The sequence below is a fragment of the Cnephaeus nilssonii genome (assembly GCF_951640355.1).
Source record: "Cnephaeus nilssonii genome assembly, chromosome: 10".
NCBI lineage: Eukaryota > Metazoa > Chordata > Mammalia > Chiroptera > Vespertilionidae > Cnephaeus > Cnephaeus nilssonii.
In genome coordinates, this window is record NC_137081.1 from 71,354,602 (window position 1) to 71,374,925 (window position 20,324).

The 20,324-nt window shown below is 38.0% G+C and overlaps 1 protein-coding gene across 1 annotated transcript in view; it reads left to right on the forward strand.

The window, feature by feature from the left end:
- Positions 1 to 20,324, forward strand: part of LRP1B (LDL receptor related protein 1B) — a 1,721,287-nt gene that overhangs the window by 1,132,917 nt on the left and 568,046 nt on the right. The window contains exons 28-29 of the mRNA XM_079782447.1: positions 15,863 to 15,994; positions 17,354 to 17,581. Of these exons, the coding sequence (XP_079638573.1) occupies positions 15,863 to 15,994; positions 17,354 to 17,581 (360 nt within the window). The remainder of the gene's footprint in view (positions 1 to 15,862; positions 15,995 to 17,353; positions 17,582 to 20,324) is intronic.

Consider the following 20,324-nt stretch of genomic DNA (forward strand, 5'->3'; position numbering starts at 1 on the left):
CCGTTGCAGGCCTAAGCCTCCACTCAAGCTACAAAGTTTCAATTATAGAAGGTGAACAAATTAAAACAAATAGCGGCAGAATGGAGCTTGAGAGAGCAGGCCAGGGTTGCTGGCGGCAACAGGGAAAGCAAAGCTTTCCGCACACCCTGGCCAGCCAGGCCTCTGCTTAAGGCTACAAAGTTTCAATTGTAGAAGGTGAATTAACTGCCACAGAGATGGCTGCCACCCCAAGGGAGCAGCAGGCTTGGCTCCGCTCCAGGCTACAAAGTTTCAATTGTAGAAGGAAAATAAATTCCAGATACCAGGGCCTCCCCTTGGGTTGCCAGGGGGCGTGGCCCGCCTGCAAACCACCACAGGCCCCTCACTCAGGCCGCCCCACACCCCAAGGGAACCCCCACCTGATCCGGGACACCCTTCAGGGCAAACCAGCTGGCCACCACCCGTGCACCAGGTCTCTATCCTATCTAATAAAAGAGTAATATACAGATTGGTCATCACTGCAACACACAATATAGCTGCCCCCATGTGGTCAAAGATCCTGCCCCCATGTGGACACAAGATGGCCACCACAAGATGGCCAGCAGGAGAGGGTAGTTGGGAGGCACCCGGCCTGCAAGGGAGGGCAGTTGGAGGTGATCAACCCTGCAGGAGAGGGCAGTTAGGGGTGACCAGGCCGGCAGAGGAGGGACGTTGGGGGCAAACAGGCTGGCAGGGGAGCAGTTAAGCATCAACCAGGCTGGCAGCGGAGTGGTTAGGGGATGATCAGGCTGGCAGGCAGAAGCGGTTAGGGGCAATCAGGAAGGCAGGGAGGCAAGCAGTTGGGAGCCAGCAGTCCTGGATTGTGAGAGGGTGTCCGACTGCCCGTTTAGGCCCGATCCCGGTCGGATCGGGCCTAAACGGGCAGTCGGACATCCCTCCAGGAGTCCCAGATTGGAGAGGGTACAGGCTGGGCTGAGGGACAACCCCCCTCGTGCACGAATTTCGTGCACCGGGCTTCTAGTTTTATAATAAAGCCTTTTGATCCATATGTTAGTTTTTTGTTTGGATAACGAGATTTGGGCTTGCATGATTAAGCATTAAATAAAAAATGGTTTCATGATCATAGCCTTGTAATAACAAGGATGATATGCACATATGTTTTTATTAGTGTTTTATAGCTATTACTCTTAATATACACAAAAATTAACAGAACTTCTGAGAGATTTCTTCAGTTCAAAACCAGATTTTTATACAATTCAGTTTTTCCTTCTCCACATTCATGGTTAACACTTAGACACTGTATGGTGTTTGATTTTTTTCCTAACTCTGTTTTGAAATAAACTATAGAGTTTATAGAGTTTATTTGTATAAACTATAGAGTTTATTTGTATAAACTATAGAGTCTAGCTAAATCATTCATAACAACATTTATGATTATAATAATAATAGCACCTTTTACTTGCTAATCCTCATTGTAATTTCATAAGATTACTAGAAATACAGTTTTACAGATAGAGAATCTAAGACAGAGAAATGTGAAGGACTTTGCTCAAGGACTAATGGAAAGAGGGTGATTGCCCAGTATATGACCTCATGGAGAGGCATCCCAGAGCTCTTGCTTAACCACTTGCTCTTCTGGCAGAAGAAATTGGCTTCCTGTTTGTAGAGAATCGCCTTGGGATAGTTATGTCATGTCACCACATGGCCTTAGGGAGTGAAGTTTTATTGAGGCATTCACAAGGGACAAGCATTCTTACCTTTTTGGAATTTATAGTCTAAAAGAGGAACAGACTAAATTAATAACTAAGATCAATAAAATAATTATTATGGATAAATTTGAATGTGAGTAGAGTAAATATATTTTAAAACTTAGCAGGGTGTGGTCCTAAAAAGACCTTGGGTTCATCCTAGTTTAATTTCTTCCTCTCTCACTCACTAGCCTCCTTACCTGAGGCAAATTACTTAACTTCTGGGATCTTGTTTCCTCATTTGCAAATAAAGAAGTTAGAGGTGAGGATGCCATAAATGGGAAACCAGAGTCTGCAGAAAGCAGCCAGCAAGGTGAGATTTGCATGATCCCCTCATAAAGGAATTTCCATGTTTACCCTCTAGGATAAGTGATTATAATGGTCTCAAACTTCAGTGTTCATTAAAATTACCCGGAGGCCTCATTACAACACCGATTTCTAGGCTCCACTCAAAAGCTTCTGATGCGGTAGGACTGGGGTATGGCTTGAGATTTTGCATTTTTAACAAATTCCAGGGAATGCTGCTACTTCCTTAAGAACCCTGCTGCCCAAAGGGAAGGAGGCAAACACTGAAGATAATTGTCAAAGCAGTGAAAAGAGCAGATTTGCATGTTAGAAACTGAACTCCATCTGTGCAAGGTAGAGGTTGGGGGGAGAAAGGATGCAGGTAAGAAACTAGTAAGGATGCTACTTCAATCAGGAGGTACCTGATGCCTAAATCTGGGATATTGTCATAAGAACAGAGAGAATGATGTAGTTGAAATATACTTAGAGGCAAAATCAATTAAAAATAGTGATAGAGGTTTATGGAGTAGGGAAGGTTGGGCAGAAAATAAGTAATTAGGGATGGCTTTAATTTTCTAGTATTTGTAATAGGCTTCACAATCAAAGTGTTACATAGAGACCCTGGTAATGGCTTAAGGGAGGTGGTTAGCAAACTTAATCCACAGAAAGCTAGATAGTAAGTATTTTAGGTTTTATGAGCCATATGGTCTCTGTTGCAAGTCTTCACTCTGCTGTTGTAGTGTGAAATCAGCCATTCAGTAATGAATGAGTGTGGCTGTGTTCCAGTAAAATTTTATTTATGGACACTGAAATGTGAATTTTATAAAATGTTCATGTGTTATGAAATATTATTCTGTTTTGTTTTGTTTTTACCATTTGAAAAAGCAACTTATTGGTCAGTATTACCTTCACCTTGTGAGGAGAGTCCTTTGTAAACTTGGAGAAAATGTAATTTTCTTCTTTTGTAGGTACATCTTCCCCCATCCAGCAGGGAGGCCATCCTCCTCCCTGTCCTCTCTCAGCCCAAAGGTGTTTTCTTAATCACAGCCTCAGTTGTGATTTAACACCCAGTGGAGTTGAATCTGTTCATGATTCCACCACTGGGCTTTTGTTTGTTTGTGTTTTTAGTTTTCTTTCATGTTGCTATCTTTAGCTGCTTTGATTGGAATCTTTTCTTGAAATAACTCAGGAATATGATTGCCACTTTAATTATAGTGTTGCAAATATTTTATCCATTAATTTTCACCAATTACAAATGTTGGGTTTTTTTCTCCTTGAAGAAATTTTCTCCTCTGAATTGAGCTTAATAATGGGAACTTAATAAATATTTATTGGTAAAAATAATACTGTTTTCCAGAGACTATTTTATTTTACTTTCAAAAACAGGCTTATGGACTCAACCATCCTTTTTAATTTTGTTCTGAAAACCCACAGTGACTGGCAAACATACAAACTGTTTTATATAACACATTAATATGACAATATCCCTTAGAAAAGCCAGTTAGAACAGAAATGCAACGAGGCACGAGAAGTTTCTTCACAGTTACAATTGGATTAAATCTACACTAATAAAAGAGAAACATGCAAATTACCGTCACTCCGCTACACTACCAGCCAATCAGAGTGAGTATGCAAATTAACCTGAAAACATGGCGGCAGTCCCGTCCCTTGCAGCTCTGGGCCTCTGGGGATCGTAGAAGTTGAGCACCAGCGCCTGAGGCTGGCTACAGCCCGGGAAATAAAGAAGCTGCCTGCCCCATGATCCCAGGCCGCAGCCAGCTGCAGGAGCCTCATGTCCTCCTGCCCCATGTCCTGGGGGAGACAGAGAAACCAGGCCCCAGTGCCTGAGGCTGGGTGCAGCCCGGGAGATGAAGAAGCCGCCTGCCCCATAATCCCAGGCTGCAGCCAGCTGGAGAAGTCACCCACACTGCATCCCAGGGAAGACAGAGAAGCTGCCCGCCTGCATTCCAGGCGCTAGCACCTGCTGCTGGCTACAGAGAAGCCGCCCACCCTGCAGTCCCGGGCACCAGTACCTGCGGCTGACTGTGGCCTGGGAGACAGAGAAGCCAACCGCCCCGCAGTCCCAGGCGCCAGCACTTGCAGCTACAGCCCAGGTGAAGCCAGCTGCCCACCATCCCCTGTGGCTGCAGCCGGCCTGGGCGCCTATGGCTGACCAGAGGGAGGGAAGCCCGGATCCTGGGTGCCTGTGGTCGACTGGAGGAGGGAATCCTGGGTCCCGGATGCAGGGCCGAGGCAGAGGTGGTTAGGGGCAATCAAACCAGCAGGGGAGCAGTTAGGGACAATCAGGCTGGCAGGCAGAAGAAGTTAGGGGCAATCAGGCAGGCAGGCAGGCGAGCGGTTAGGAGTCAGCAGTTCTGGATTGTGAGAGGGATGTCTGACTGCCGGTTATCCCCTGAGGGGTCCCAGATTGGAGAGGGTGCAGGCCGGGCTGAGGGACACCCTTTCCCACCTCTCCTCCCTGTCGTGTATGAATTTTGTGCACCAGGCCACTAGTATACTTATAAAAATTACACTCTAAGACAGGATCCATCCCTCATTCCTGTTTTCAGGCATCTGAGAATTGTTCATGAATGAATGAATGGGTGTAAGTGAATTGCTTCACTTAAACAGGTAGTTTGAATAATTAATTGTTGGAGAACCTACCCTGGTATCCAAAATATTATTCCTGTCTTAATATCTGTGTGAGTATAAGATTGTTTCCCCTTTTTCAAAATTAAGTTTACTCATCTCTAAAATGAGGGTAATTTATTTTTATAAACAAAAATGGCCAGTAAGAGAAATAAAAGAAACAATGCTTACAAAACACTTAGTACATTTTCTAGCATATTGTGATAAAAATAAATTATTACACTTTTGGAACCTTTATTCTTTCTATCAACTTTTATGTCAGTTGCCTATCATGTTATGACAATACTAGAGGCCCAATGCACAAAATTTGTGCCAGGGGTTCAGCCCTCTCAGCCCTGGCCAGCCCTTGCAACCCCTCACAGCCCCTTGCAGCCTCCGCCAGCCCTCGCTGCCCCAGCTTCGTCCGGAAGGTCATCCAGACGGTCGTTCCGCTGTTTGGTCTAATTAGCATATTAGCTCCTTATTTTATAGGACAAGAAAAATCTCAGGCTGTTTCTGAATAATTTTAACATTGAAATGATTTAAGGGGTTCTAATTGCTTCAGAAAAAATATTTTTATAGAAAATTTAAACTTTTCTTAACATTTATAAGAAGCTGGCTGATTTATTTATTTAAAAATATATAGATTCTAAGAATATTAATAATATCATTGCTCCTTTAGGGACAAAGTATCACTTATGAAAGACAAAGTATTACTTATGAAACTTGAAGAATGAGAGACTGCATGTAGGGTTATTAATATATTGAGTTACAAACAACATTTTTTCATATAATTAATAAGAGTGTTTCTGAGAAAAAAGAAATAGTCTTAAAACCACGTTTCAATGTGGTGGAGATGAATGTTAAATATTTGCAGGTTACTTTAATTATTCATTTCCATGCTTTACTATACCAAGATCTAACTATTTGTCATATAAACCAAATCAATCTATCTATCTATAAAACCTCCTTCTACGTATTATAAATTCTGTTTAAAATATTGCTTTCCTAATTGTTTAATAGTGTCTCTTTATTTCATATATTTAAATACTATCAATAGGACACTTATGTTTTTAGTATGCAACCTATCTAACAATGCTAATATTTCTAAGAATGGTAACCTGGTTTCGAATACTTAAATCAAACTGCTTCCACCTTAACTTATAGCTGACATCACCAGCTTGAAAGGGATGAGAATTCTGACTAAAGGGAGGTGAAAGGCAGGTGATAATCAAAGCCAGGGGGGATTTTTGAGATTTGACAAAACTTGTGAGGCTTCTTTAATGAGATGCTCAGAACACCTTGCAGTACTGAGGGCCTGGGAGAACAGAGGCCATGAGTAATTCAGAGGAGAAATGAGAATTGAAATACATGTTGCTACCTCATTCCAACTGTTGATATAAAAAATCTCCATAGAACTCAATTTCTCATCTTATACGTCTTTCCTTTGACAGATAGTCTGTCTTCTGATCCCAGAGCAAATAATAAAGACTAGCAGCTAATTTAGTTTCTTAATGAATCCTCTGTATCATCTTAAAACCATATTATAAATTAACTAGTAGCCCGGTGCACAAAATTCGTGCACATTGAAAGGGAATTAATTAGATGAAATATTTTTAATATTGCTATTTGCCCTTTCTCTATAATAAAAGTGTGAGAGATAAAAGGAAATGAGTATAATGTATATGAAAATAATACAAATTTTATTAATAACTAAAGAATAACAAAATGATATAACAAAAATAACAAACTCATAATATAAAAACAACATTGATGCAAATAATGACTGATAAAGTGATTAAACTTATTCTAATATCTCCCTGTATACCACATTAAGAGTAAAAACACTTTCAGAGTGCTTGACTAATTTCCCTTGAGATAAAGTATTTACAACTTTAACTTTAACGTAACATGCTCTTTGAACTCAAGAGAAAGCAACAGCCGTAACTGGTTTGGCTCAGTGGATAGAGCGTCGCCCTGTGGATTGAAAGGTCCCAGATTCTATTCTGGTCAAGAGCATGTACCTTGGTTGCGGGCACATCCCCTGTAGGAGGTGTGCAGGAGGCAGCTGATCGATGTTTCTCTCTCATCGATGTTTCTAACTCTCTATCCCTCTCCCTTCTTCTCTGTAAAAAAAAATCAATAAATATTTTTAAAAAATACTTAAAAAAAAAGAGAGAGAGAGAGAGAAAGCAATATATAACTGACCATGTCCAAAAACGGGTTCAGGTTGGAATACTCCTACTCTGTCTAGAGTTTGTCCTTGTGATTTATTAATAGTCATCACAAATGTTTGTCATATGGGGACAAATCAATTCTTGGAATCAAAACAATCTCTCCCTCTGCAGATCCTGTTAATATTTCAGCTTTGATAATGTTAGGTCGCAAACTCATTTGTACTATGGCCAATTGTATAGCATGGTGACACAAAACCCCTCTGAAAAGAACTTTCCTACCAAATGCAACATTCAAATTAGCGCCAGCGAGAGCTTTATATGTATGGCACGTGTGCGAGTCAAAGTTTATTTTTAAATTTCCAGTGTGCATCATATGTACCGGTTGGTCGGATGGATAGACAAATGTCAGTCACTTAGCCTTTTATCTATACAGATTATGAGTCATGATTTTACCTTTTAAAAAATTATCCTTTAATACCTCCAAAGCACAATGAGTAAGAATCTGAAGTTTTATGTGGCTTCTATTTGGTTTCTAGGACAAAGTTCTTTCCTTTACCCACCACTCACTTCTCTCCTTTTACTCTTGAATGTTAATTCCAACATAATTTTTGTAACACCTCTTGAAAAGGATCCCACCAAGTTTTTGATAGTCCACATGATAAAACTTACAGAAAAATACAGCATGATACTTTAATTCTCTCACTAACTTCTTTATATAACTGTAATTCCTCAGTCTCTGTAGAATGAAAAAGGAAAATAAAAGTGCCTTCTCTCATTCCAAGGCCTTTCTCAGTCAGGCAACCACAAAAAGAATGAGCCTATAATTCATGCCATGTAATCTCTATCAGGCATAATTCAAATCAAATCCCATCAGGCAAAGTCTGGGATAATTAAAATGTATAAGAGAACAGTGGTGACCTGGGGGAGAACTTACGAAACCTTGTCTCCTGCTTTTGCTGAATATTCTTTTTGTTATGCTAGATTCCAAGCCCCTGTCTGGGACCTGGTCAGGCAGGTGGCGGCGCCAACCCATGCTGCCTGCCCTGGTCCCTGATCCCTGATCGTGGACCTGGTCAGGCGGCTGGCGGCGCCAACCCACGCCACCTTCCCTGGTCCATCATCGCTGGCGGCGGCTGACTTGAAGCCCCTATCCGGTACCTGGTCAGCCGGCTGCCGGCGCTAACTGCCTGCCCCAGTCCACCATCATTGCTTGGATCCCAACCCCCGCCATCTTTGCTGGTTTAATGTGTATATTTGCTCCTGATTGGCTGGTGGGCGTGGCTGGTTGGCATGGCTTATGGGTGTAGCGAAGGTACAGTTAATTTGCATATTACTATTTTATTAGGTAGGATAGGTTTTATTTGTTCAACTGAAAAAAATAGTTACCACATTTAGCATTATTTTTTGGCAAAATATAATACAAATATCAAACCACTAAACTGCAAATTAATCTATATGCAAATATTAAGTTTAGCCACATTGTAAATTGCTGTTTTTTAAATATGGTACAATACAGTCTGCCTTTGAGCAGTGGAAAAGATTAGTAAGAAAGGAATCAAAATTACTTCTTCCATATTATAGGTTGTATGTACTTGCCTCAAACATGCAAACCCAAGTGATTTAGAGCCCTTCATTCAGATCCATTAAGATTCACAATCCATAGTTCTATTCCATGACCAGAACTTCTAAACCTCTGCCCTTTTTATATTTTGGGCAAGAATTCTCAATTTTTCTTTTTCTTTTTATTTTTGTGGGGGGGGGGGGTGTATTTTAGGAAGTCTATTAGCATTCTCTCTGGCCTCTACCCCCAAAGATGCTAATAGTATCACCATTTTAAATTTTTTAAAATTCTTTATTGTTTAAAGTATTACATATAGGATTACATATGTTTCCTTTTCCCCCCATTGATCTCTCCCCAGCCACCCCCACCCCCAGCACATGCCCTCAACCCCTAGTGTCTGTGTCCATTTGTTATGCTCACATGCACGCATACAAGTCCTTTGGTTGATCTCTTACCACCCCTCTCCCCTGCTTTCCCTGTGAAGTTTGACAGCCTGTTCAATGCTTCTCTGTCTCTGGATCTATTTGTGTTCATTAGTTTATGTTGTTCATTGTATTCCACAAATGAGTGAGATCATGTGATATTTATCTTTCTCTGATTGGCTTATTTCGCTTAGCATAATGCTCTCCATGTCTATCCATGCCTTTGCAAATGGTAAGAGTTCCTTCCTTTTTACATCAACATAGTATTCCATTGTGTAGAGGTACCAACGTTTTTTAATCCACTCATCTGCTGATGGGCACTTAGGCTGTTACCAAATCTTAGCTATTGTAAATTGTGCTGCTATGAACATAGAGGTGCCTATATCCTTTCTGATTGGTGTTTCTGTTTTCTTGGGATATATTCCTAGAAGTGGAATTACTGAGTCAAATGGGAGTCCCATTTTCAATTTTTGAGGAAACACCATACTGTTTTCCACAGTGGCTGCACCAGTCTGCATTCCCACCAGCAGTGCAGGAGGGTTCCTTTTTCTCCACATCTTCCCCAGCACCTGTTGTTTGTTGATGATAGCCATTCTGACAGGTGTGAGATGGTACCTCATTGTTGTTTTGATTTGCATCTCTCAGATGATTAGTGACTTTGAGCATGTTTTCATTTGTCTCTTGGCCTTCAGTATGTCCACTTTTGAAAAGTGTCTTCTTAGGTCCTTTGCCCATTTTTGATTGGTTTGTTTATCTTCCTTTTGTTAAGTTGTATGAGTTCCCTTTAAGTTTTGGAGATTAAACCCTTATTGGAGATAACACTGGCATATATGCTCTCCCATGCAGTGGGATTTCTTGTTGTTTTGTTGATGGTTCTTTTGCTGTGCGGAAGCTTTTTATTTTGATGTAGTCCCATTTGTTTATTTTCTCCTTAGTTTCCATTGTCCTAGGAGCTGTATCCATAAAGATAATTGCTAGAACATATGTCTGATATTTTGCCTGCCTATGGATTCTTCTAAGATTTTTATGGTTTCCCATCTTACATTTAAGCCCTTTATTCATTTTGAGTTTGTTTTTGTTTATGGTGTAAGTTGGTGGTCTAGTTTCATTTTTTGCAAGTATCTGTCTAATTTTCCCAGCACCATTTATTAAAGAGACTGTCTTGACTCCATTGTATATTCATGCCTCCTTTGTCGAATATTAATTGGGCATAGTGGCTTGTGTCAATCTCTGGGTTCTCTGTTCTCTTCCATTGGTCTATATATCTGTTCTTGTGCCAGTGCCAGGCAGTTTTGAGAACAGTGGCTTTGTAATACAGCTTGATATCTGATATTGTGATCCCTCCAACTTTGTTATTTTTTTTCAATATTACTGCGGCTATTCAGGTTTTTTTTTTTTTTAATTTCATGTGAATTCTCTTCCATATGAGCATAATTTTATTAGGTAACTAAATACCATACATATTTTATATTGCATCAAATTTGCATGTATTTTACTTAGAATTAATGGATAAAATACTTGTATTTAAAGAATTTATTTTTTGCTGGTGAGAAATGGACTGCAATTAAACATAGGCTGTCTGAAATATGAAATTATCTTTAATATTGTTTTATTCATAGAGCACATTAGTCTTGTGTGATTGCATAATTAAAATTTGTTTTTCCTATAAAGTGTTGCCATTATATATTATTTAGTCTCTTCACCTAGCATTATGATATACTTTAGCAGATGAACTAATTTTCCAAATTTTCAGATCACTGCCTTTTTAGTACATATACCCACATACTTTGATGAACATACATATGAATGCAAATGTCCTAAAGGCTAACATAGTAATAAACAGCATAGAAATTTGGAGAAAAGATAATATGTATATACATAGGTTATAGTTCTTGCCAGAAGTTAACAACCTAAGGCCCTCTGGCTAAGTTTAGCCTTTTGCATATTTTGGAGATAAAGTTTTGTTTGAACATAGCCATACCTTGTGATTCACATATTGTTGTGTTGTTGTTTTTTTAATATATTTTATTGATTTTTTTACAGAGAGAAAGGGAGAGGGATAGAGAGTTAGAAATATCGATGAGAGAGAAACATTGATCAGCTGCCTCCTGCACACCCCCTACTGGGGATGTGCCTGCAACCAAGGTACTTGCCCTTGAATGGAATCAAACCTGGGACCCTTCTATCTGCAGGCCAATGCTCTATCCACTGAGCCAAACTGGTTAGGGCCACATATTGTTTTATGGCTGCTTTTTGTTATAATAGCAGTTGAATAGTTACTATAAAAATATTTACTATCTGGGCTTTTACAGAAAACACAACAATAAAAACAAAAACAAAAAACTTGCCAACCCTTGATTTAGTAGAGAGGTAAGTATATATTGATATAAAATATGTGAATATATGTCACAGACAATTAGAAATAGGAGTGTAAATAAGAAATTGCCTAATGCTTTGTATAGTGAATAATTAAAACTGATGTTTAGTGATAGAAGAAATCAGCATTTGCTGATTAGAAAATGTTTAGTAGGAGAAAAATGAAAAGCTGGTTCATGAAGAAAGATTAATGTAAAAATGTTTGTGATGAAATTCTATGAGAAGAAAAATGCATCATGTGGCTGTAGAAATGGAAAAGGTATCCTATGTAATAAAAGCCTAATATGCTAAGTATCTCACCGTTCGTTTGACCATTTGACCAGATCCTATGACTTGCATTGACCAACAGGGGGCAGACACTCCAACTGGTAGGTTAGCTTGCTTCTGGGGTCCAGCAGATTGGGATTGGACAAAATGGACCAGACATCTACTGGAGCACTCCTGTGGTTCCTCCCTGGCCCCAATTGTGCACTGGTAGGGTCCCTCGGCCTGGCCTGCACCCTCTCGCAATCCGGGACCCTTCGAGGGATGTCAGAGAGCTGGTTTTGTCCCGATCCCCGTAGGCCAGGCTAAGGGACCCCACCGGTGCATGAATCCGTGTGCCAGGCCTCTAGTGTATATATATTAGAGAACAATAGGGGTCCATTTTTACATGTGACTAATGTGTATATATGAGAAAAGTGATAGATGAGGATGGAAGATGGGTTGGTACCTTACAAAGAAAGATTGGTATATTTTGTGCAGTACCACAGTGTGTCAGTGACATGAAGGTTATTTAAAGATGTTGAAATAAATCCTTATGTTGGAAGAGGAGGGATTTAAAAATCTAAAGAGAAAATCACATTTTAGAGAAAGTCTGACAATACTTGACAAGGGATTAAATATTGTAGTAAAAAGAAGTGAAAAGAAATGATTTGAAGTTAAAATGTTATAAATTTAAAAGACTGATAACATCTTTAACAATGGGAAGATAAATAAGAACAGAAAGTAGACGAATCTGGCTAGTGTGGAGGGATATTGGGGAAATGGTGGGAGAGAAGATTGAGATTTTGGGAGTTGGACAGTGGGAAGTCATATGAGGTTTTTAAGCTAGACAACAATATGATCAAGTCTGTGTTTTACAACAATAACTGTACACAATGGGGAGAGATTGTTAGGAAGTTAGTGTAGCAATTAAAGCAAAAGATGGAGACATCCTAAATTAGCCAGTGACCATAGAATTGGGGAGAATAGTGTACAAGATTAAAGTACAGAATCAAACTCCTTGGTGCAAGAATTATATCTATCTACTATTATATCCCAGCTTTTTAAAACTAGGTAGAACAAATAGGTGTGTCATAAATATTTATTCAACACATAAGTGTAAAGAGCAGTGTTATATGTATCTCTGAGGTTCTTTAGTCATCTTGAGTTTATATAATGTAAATTGTCAGTGATCCCAGTGGGCACAGCTATATTTGAATTCCACCAATTAAGATTGCTTATAGCATTCCATTGACTCATCAGCTTTTCCATTTCCTGGGTACAAATAAATGGGACAGTCTTGGTCTTGTATGAGTTTACAATCTCTGTATTGAAAATGGATTTTGCTATAGTACTTCTCTCATAATAGTAATTGCGTTATATCAGGCATTGATAAAACTTTTCTGTAAAGGGCCAGATAATATTTTAAGGTTTTGTGGACCATATGGTCTTTGTTGAAACTAATCAACTCTGCTATTGTAGTGCGAAAGCAGCCAAAGATAATATAAAATAATGAGCAAGGCTGTCTGCCAGTAAAACTTTATTTACAAAATAAAGTGGACCACATTTGCCTAAGGGATCATCTATATATATAAAAGCCTAAGTGACCCTCTGACCATTTGACCGTCCAAACAGTAGCAATGATGCACACTGACCACAAGGGGGCAGACGATCAAGGCAGGAGCTGTCGAGCAAAAGCAACTTTGCAGAATGCCCTCTCACACACTGGGACCCCTTGGGGGATGTCAGACTTCTGGTTTCGGCCTGATCCCCACAGGCCAGGCTGAGGGACCCCACCTGTCGGAGGGACCCCACCTGTCGGAGGGACCCTGCTCACTCTGCAGATGCCCTTTGAGCCCCGGTGCCGCCTTAGGTGCAGCTGGCTGAGGAGGGACTGTGGGAGGTTAGCTCCAGGGCATGTCTGGCATGTCTTGCCCAGTCCCGCATTGCCGGTCACCTTCTAATTAATTAGCTTTCAGTGTGCACGAATTTGTGCACAAGGCCTCTAGTTTTAATATAAAGCAGGGAGGAGCACTAATCCCCTGCTTTATAGTAAAATGTGAGTACAGTGAACCAAATTCCTTAATTAGCTAATTAGAATAGGTATCTTTTCAAATGCATGTTTAAAAATAAGCTTTAAAAAGATTTAACAGCATTACTTCAAAGTGAGAAGAGATAAAATTTAAGTTAAAAGTCTGTGGATTTTTTATGCTGTGAAGCAGAAAATATTGCGAATATTACATTACAGTCTTATCTTTAATATAGATATTGGCCTATAATGTCATGGTAATTTTTTACCTTAGTATATATATAGAAATTCAATATCATTTACTTAAAAAGCATTTGATCACAATTATAGGGTGTTGAGAAGAGCTGGTATGATTCTCAGCTAAAATAGTAATGTTCACAGTGAAATCCAAGTACCTATCATTTAGCGGTCATGGATCATGCTTTTAATGTCTTTGAGAGGAGTAGTATTTTTATGTCGATGTTTTAAAACAAATTTATCCTCCTCCTTCTTCTCTCTACTCTCTGTTCTTGTCTTCAGTCTCGCTGCTTTTCTTCTGCTTTCTAATCCTCTCCTTTTTTCAAGTGTTGAAAACTTTGAGTTTTCTCTATCTCCCACAGCTAGTAACCCTGCTTCTAGGTATCTAACAGTTCTGACAGTGCCTCTCTTCCTTCTGCCGCCTCTCCTGCAACACTGTCCTCCTCAGTAACCTTCAGATCTACTCTTGCTTCTCTGACCTGCAAGCCCTTGGGAACTCCAATTATATTAGGTAAAGTTAACAGGGAGGAAAGCAGAATATTGGCACTGCGTGGGATATGGGAAGCTGAGTAGTCTCTATACCTTAACTTCCACTCTTTTCTAATAATCTTTGTTCTTAATTAATCTTCTTAGAAAAATGTTGCTGAGCCTTTAATTTCCTTTTATTTATTTGTATTTTAATCAAGTGTAACGACATGGCTGTTTTGTATTATCTTGAGGGAAGGGTAGATGCTAAAGACTACCCAAAGCCACATTGAATATCTCTCAAAATCATTTAATTTCTCACATCCTCTACAATTGTATTATAGCCCATTGATTTTTATTCTTTTCATTTTAATACTCTACGGGACTGATATTACCTACTCTGAGCAATAGGTCCACCTGTTAGACATAATTAGTTGAAAATGAAACTTACTACTGGGATCAGAAGATGTAACACTTTTCTACAATTTTCTACATTTAGCTTGGTCCTAAAAGTCTTTTTTTAAATTGATTTTAAAGAGAGACAAGAGAGAGTGGAGAGAGAGGGAGAGATTGACCTATTGTCCACCCATTCATGCATTCATTGGTTACTCCTTGTATGTGCCCCTTCCAGGCATCTAACCCACAGACTTGGTGCATCTGGGTCACACTCTAACCAACTGAGCCAGGGCCTAAAGTCTTTATTCTACTAGATAGGCTCTAGGAAAAGATATGTAAGAGAATAGTTATTGATCAATTGAGATTAAGATCTGATAAATAAAACATGATGACAGACCAAGAAACACAAAAGAATAAGAGAATACCATTGAACTTCAAATTTAATATTCCATTCTAAATTTGAATATATCATAAGTTATTTATACAATAGAATTTAGTATTTGTATATGGATTAATTAATACAGGAAATTAAAAAAATGAAGAAGCAGATGTCTTACAAATGAAGGCAGACAAAGATTTCTTTACATTGGTCCCCTGATTCAAAAAAAGAAGAAGTGGCCTGAAGAAAGGATACATATGTAACAACAGTTTCCTAGGGAAGCCTTTAACCGTGGTTGCTAGGGCAAGAAAGGAGTCTATGGGTAGATTAGAAAAATAACAGCATCCATCAGCACTCCAGGTGCTTGGATTATAGCAGTGATGGCGAACCTATGACAGGCGTGTCAGCACTGACACGAGTAGCCATTTCTGATGACACGCGGCCGCTGAGGCGGCCGCATGCCGAGGATGAAACATTTGCGAAATAATGTTTTTTCCTCAAAGTGACACACTACCCGAGTTATGCTCAGTTTTTTGGCGAAGTTTGACACACCAAGCTCAAAAGGTTGCCCATCACTGGATTATAGTCTACTTGAGTTTATCATATATTAAATTTAATAATTATTTCTATTTTCTTCTCAGACTAAATCCTTAAAAAAAAACACACAAAAAAACTTTGCTTCTGAGACAATACGATGCATGCCATTCATCTTAGAGGATGTTGAAGGGGTTATCTTCATTACCCTTGAGAAGGAAAAGGTTTTTATTAATGTAATTACTGTGTATGATTGTTGTATTGTCATATTAATCACCCTAGTAATGGGTGCTAGGTTGGGAACTTCACTTTGAATCATTAAGGGAATAACCCTTGTCAACCTCCGGGGTTCCTTAATATATTCTTCCTTCTGCACTATTAATATTTCACTGTGTGATTGCAGCTCCCAACCCCTGTGCAGCCAATGCTGGCCGAGGCCCCTGCTCTCACATGTGTCTGATCAATCACAGCAGGAGCGCGGCCTGCGCGTGCCCCCACCTGATGAAGCTTTCCTCAGACCAGAAGACCTGCTATGGTAAGTTTCCTCCAGTTCCGATCTAAAATTCAAATGGAATTCTCTCAGAGTGTATTAGCATTTACATTTTCCTCAAAGTAAAGCAGAAGAGGTTTTTGATGTCCTTAGAAACATTCAAGGTGGTCTATTTCTAGACCGTTGATGATTCATCTACTTTTGGGGAGACGGACACATTCTTAAAAATATGTGATGCATCGCACTTTGCTGTGTATTACCTTATTCATTTTTTCTTGCAACTTCCGCATTTGGTGTGTGAGCAGAATTTATCTCCACAAAGCAGGGAGCCTTGTACGTGAAAGTGCATTATCAGAAAATGATGATGCCAGTGCCCTGCATCACCAAGAGGCACATGGCAGCGCTGGTCCCCGCCTGCTCCTCTGCAGTCACTTTGGCATCATTTTGTAGGGGATTATTAACTGGAAGGGGGAGATGAAGTAAAATATATAACTTCAAAAGGTTTGTAAAAATATTTAAATAATTACTTTAACCAAAAAAAAGGTAATAAGATGTGTGAATGAAAATTAAACTGTGGTGTTTTTTTCCGGTTTGTTTTCCTTTAATTTTGGGTAATTTATCCATTTATTTGCAAAGCAATTACTTTTAAAGAGGGCATGAATGTCCTCACAAAACCTTAATTCAGGATTTTAGGCATATGTGGGTTTAATTGATTTTATACAGTTATAATATGTCTCAAATAACAACAATAACCCCACAGCCAACAACAAAAGAATAGAATATCTGTGACTCCTCTTCCTACTTAATCGACTAATATTTCACAGAGTCAATGCCAGACAGGTGCCTGTGGAAGTGAAAATGACACAATGCCTCACAATATTAGTTACTACAGATTTACAGAAACTTATAACAAAGCATGTGTTAACATTATTTGAACTCTAATTTTGAGAGGGAAAACTTAAACATGATTTTTAAAAGTCATGTTTAATTTATTTCATTCAATAATAGTATAGCAAAAATGTTCTTAGATTCCTTCAAAAACCAATTAATGTGATGCAATATTTGTATAATTATATATAAAGAAAAATATGGTTGTTTGACAATTGTAGAGTTCATGCATTTTAGCAAGTTTGTTTAAAATTGTAAAATCAAATCAGTTATTGAGAATTTATTGACATTTCTAACTAAAGAAAAATGATGACTTAACTTATTTTACATTTGTTTCTATTAAGTACTTTAAAAATAGATAAATCATTTCTGCTTTAATATTTCCATCAGATCATGATTATGGTTTTCTGGTTTTAAAAACCTATTAAATCATCAAGTAGTATTTTAGAATTCCTAGACTGCTTCAAACTTGCCAAACTTATAAGAGAAAAGCACTTATTTCTATTTCTTTTCTAGAAATGAAAAAATTTCTTCTTTATGCAAGGCGCTCTGAAATCAGAGGAGTGGATATTGATAACCCGTATTTTAACTTTATCACGGCCTTTACAGTCCCTGATATTGATGATGTTACTGTGATAGACTTCGATGCATCTGAAGAACGTTTATACTGGACAGATATTAAAACACAAACCATTAAACGTGCTTTTATTAATGGAACTGGGCTAGAAACTGTTATTTCAAGAGGTAAAAAATTTTCACGTTACAATTTTTTAAAAATGTGTTACTCAGTTTGCAGTTATCACAAGGCTGTTTTGTGTTCTTTTCCTATTATCCAATTCTATGTTGCTAATTAAGTTGGAACTGATTATTCAGAGATTTAATAACATGCTGTGTCCTAACCATCATGGGATGTTACAACTATTTTGCACATAGTGTGATAACTACAAATTTAGCTTCACAAGAAGAAAAAGTTTCAGAACAGATCTTCTTAAAATTTACAAATTTCTAAATACTAGTAAACATATTAAAAGACTCCTTTTTGCTAATGGGGAATAGTTATATTTGCATAAAAATATAAGTTATTGGGAAAGGCTGGTTTTCTCCTCTGACTCAAGTTTATTATCAACTTCCTTTTGCATATAATTTTATAGAACTAGACTACACAAATGAGATAGGGAACCTGGTCCTATCCACCTCCCAGTCCAACAGGTTGAATCATAGGTTCTCGGGAAATATTGTTGAATTAGCCATTAAAAAAATAATAACTTTTCCCAAAGGAGAAAACATAGCTGAAGTGAGACATACATATAAATGTAAATATTTAGCATTGAATTATCTTAATCTTTGCTTAAATTTTGCTATATTGTGATTTCTGGGTCAGTTATTACTTTATTGAGTGAATCTTAATTGAGCACCTCCTGTGTGCTATGGCTACAAAATGGAAAAACAAAGACAAGCAAGTAAAAAAGTGTTTCCCTTCAACTTCGTGACCCCAAGCGTAATAGATTCGGCGGAGGATGGAGAACAGGAGAATCAGTAATTTATATAGCTATTTTAAACTCCTATGCTTTGAAGCATACTGAAAATTTTAAAATTAGAATTTATTTGAGTAATAAATCAATCTTTTAAAGAAAGCTTTAAGTACAGGTTTTAAAACCACAGTGCTTTTCAAGAGTTTCTACACATAATACTAAAAGCTGGCTTGAGTACCACTAGTAGATCAAAGAGTATTTGCCCACTAATGTACTTTTATTTATGCTAGCTCTCTATCCCTCTCAGGTTAGTACTCTTAAAGCAACGTGAATGAGTTGGTTATAAGCTTGTTCAAATATTTATTTGAAACTTGCCATAAGAGAAGAGCCTTTCAAAAAAAAAAAAAGTGAATGCAAAGATTTCTTCTTTATGCAGAATATTGATCAGGGAACATAGTGAGATAATCATTGTTAGATTAGATTTAAAAGACCACCTAAGTAATGGTCATTACAATCTCAAGAGACCAGTCAAAGGGCTCTGGTGCCTCCCAAAACTGACAGTCTGATAAAAATTTGTTCAAACACTTTTTAAATGTAAAATATTCCCCCAAAGGCTCTGTTAATTTTATAAAGTAATAAAGGCTCTACTTCAAAAAAATTGGGGGAACAATTTTCTGTCTCTAATTACAGATTAGTAACTACAAGTAATTTGGTGAGTTTATCTTTGAGAAAAATTATAAGGACTAAATTTCATTTAGCAGACTGTATGTATAAATCTTAAAATTTTAAGCAATAATATTTTCTCACTAATAATACATATACTTATTAGGATCAATAATCATGATCTCTGTCATTTTTACAAATATTGGAATATTTTCTATAGGATAAGTAATTGAAGGAGGGCTAGTATATGAATAGAATGGAGCCCAGAATGAGAGGGATGTGTTGTACAAACTGATGGAACAAAAGAAATAGAAACTAAACCATGCCAGCCTTTATGGGATAAGTTGATTTTTATGTTAATACTAAAAATAATGAGAACCAAGGAAGTCTTTTAAGGAGGGTTCAGCTACATGATTAGCTTTGCCTTTGGAAAAGATAATTCTAGCCATTATGTTTAGTAGAGATTTAAGAGATCAGGGTGGGTTGGTAGGTGAGCAGTGAACTCCCCAAGACAAGTAAGTTTGTGGGTATCGTGATTTTAGTAAGAGATGATAGAAGCCTGGACTGGAGTGGAAACACCAGCTAGTGAGATGCAGAAAGATTATAGAGATCTCAAAGAATAAAAATAAAAGTAATTTAATTGAATATGAAGGTTGAAAAGAAGAGCAATGTAGAAGCATAATTCTCTCATTTCTAACCCCACAAGTTGAATGGCATTCCTTTTTTCTGTCTTCTACAGAGAAACCTTTTTGAGGACTGATATATCTTTCCATTAATAGAACAACTTGAGATGAACTTTTGACAGTTCAGCTTCTGAACTCATCCAAGTCTTTCAATCCTGCCAATAATCGTACTTTATTTTATCCTTTCATCTTTTAAATTCCCTGTGAATAACTCTGACCTTTCTCTTACTTCTTACATTATGGCCTCTGTGTTTTCTTACGTCTATCCTTCCTCTATTGGACATTTTCTTGAGATACTTCCTTTTCTGTCTTCCTTCAACTAAGTCTAATGTGAAACAATTTCCAAAAATCAGACCCCAAACCAGCCTTTATATTTTCCCCCCAAGCAGAGCATTTTCTGAGGAAATCACTGGGGCTCTTTAGGTATAGCTTCCATGAAGAAGACTGAAAATATTTTGCTTGCTTTGCCAGTCCCCATATCCTGAAACACTAAGCTGTCCTTACTTTCTGTGTTCGCCACATGAGCTATTTGTCATAGTGATTTTTGTAGGTACACTTTGTGTAAGGATAAATACTAATACATGACTACAGGCACATTCATTGTCTAAATTAACAAATATCTATGCACAATTATATCATATACAGTATACATATATATGTATATTTGCA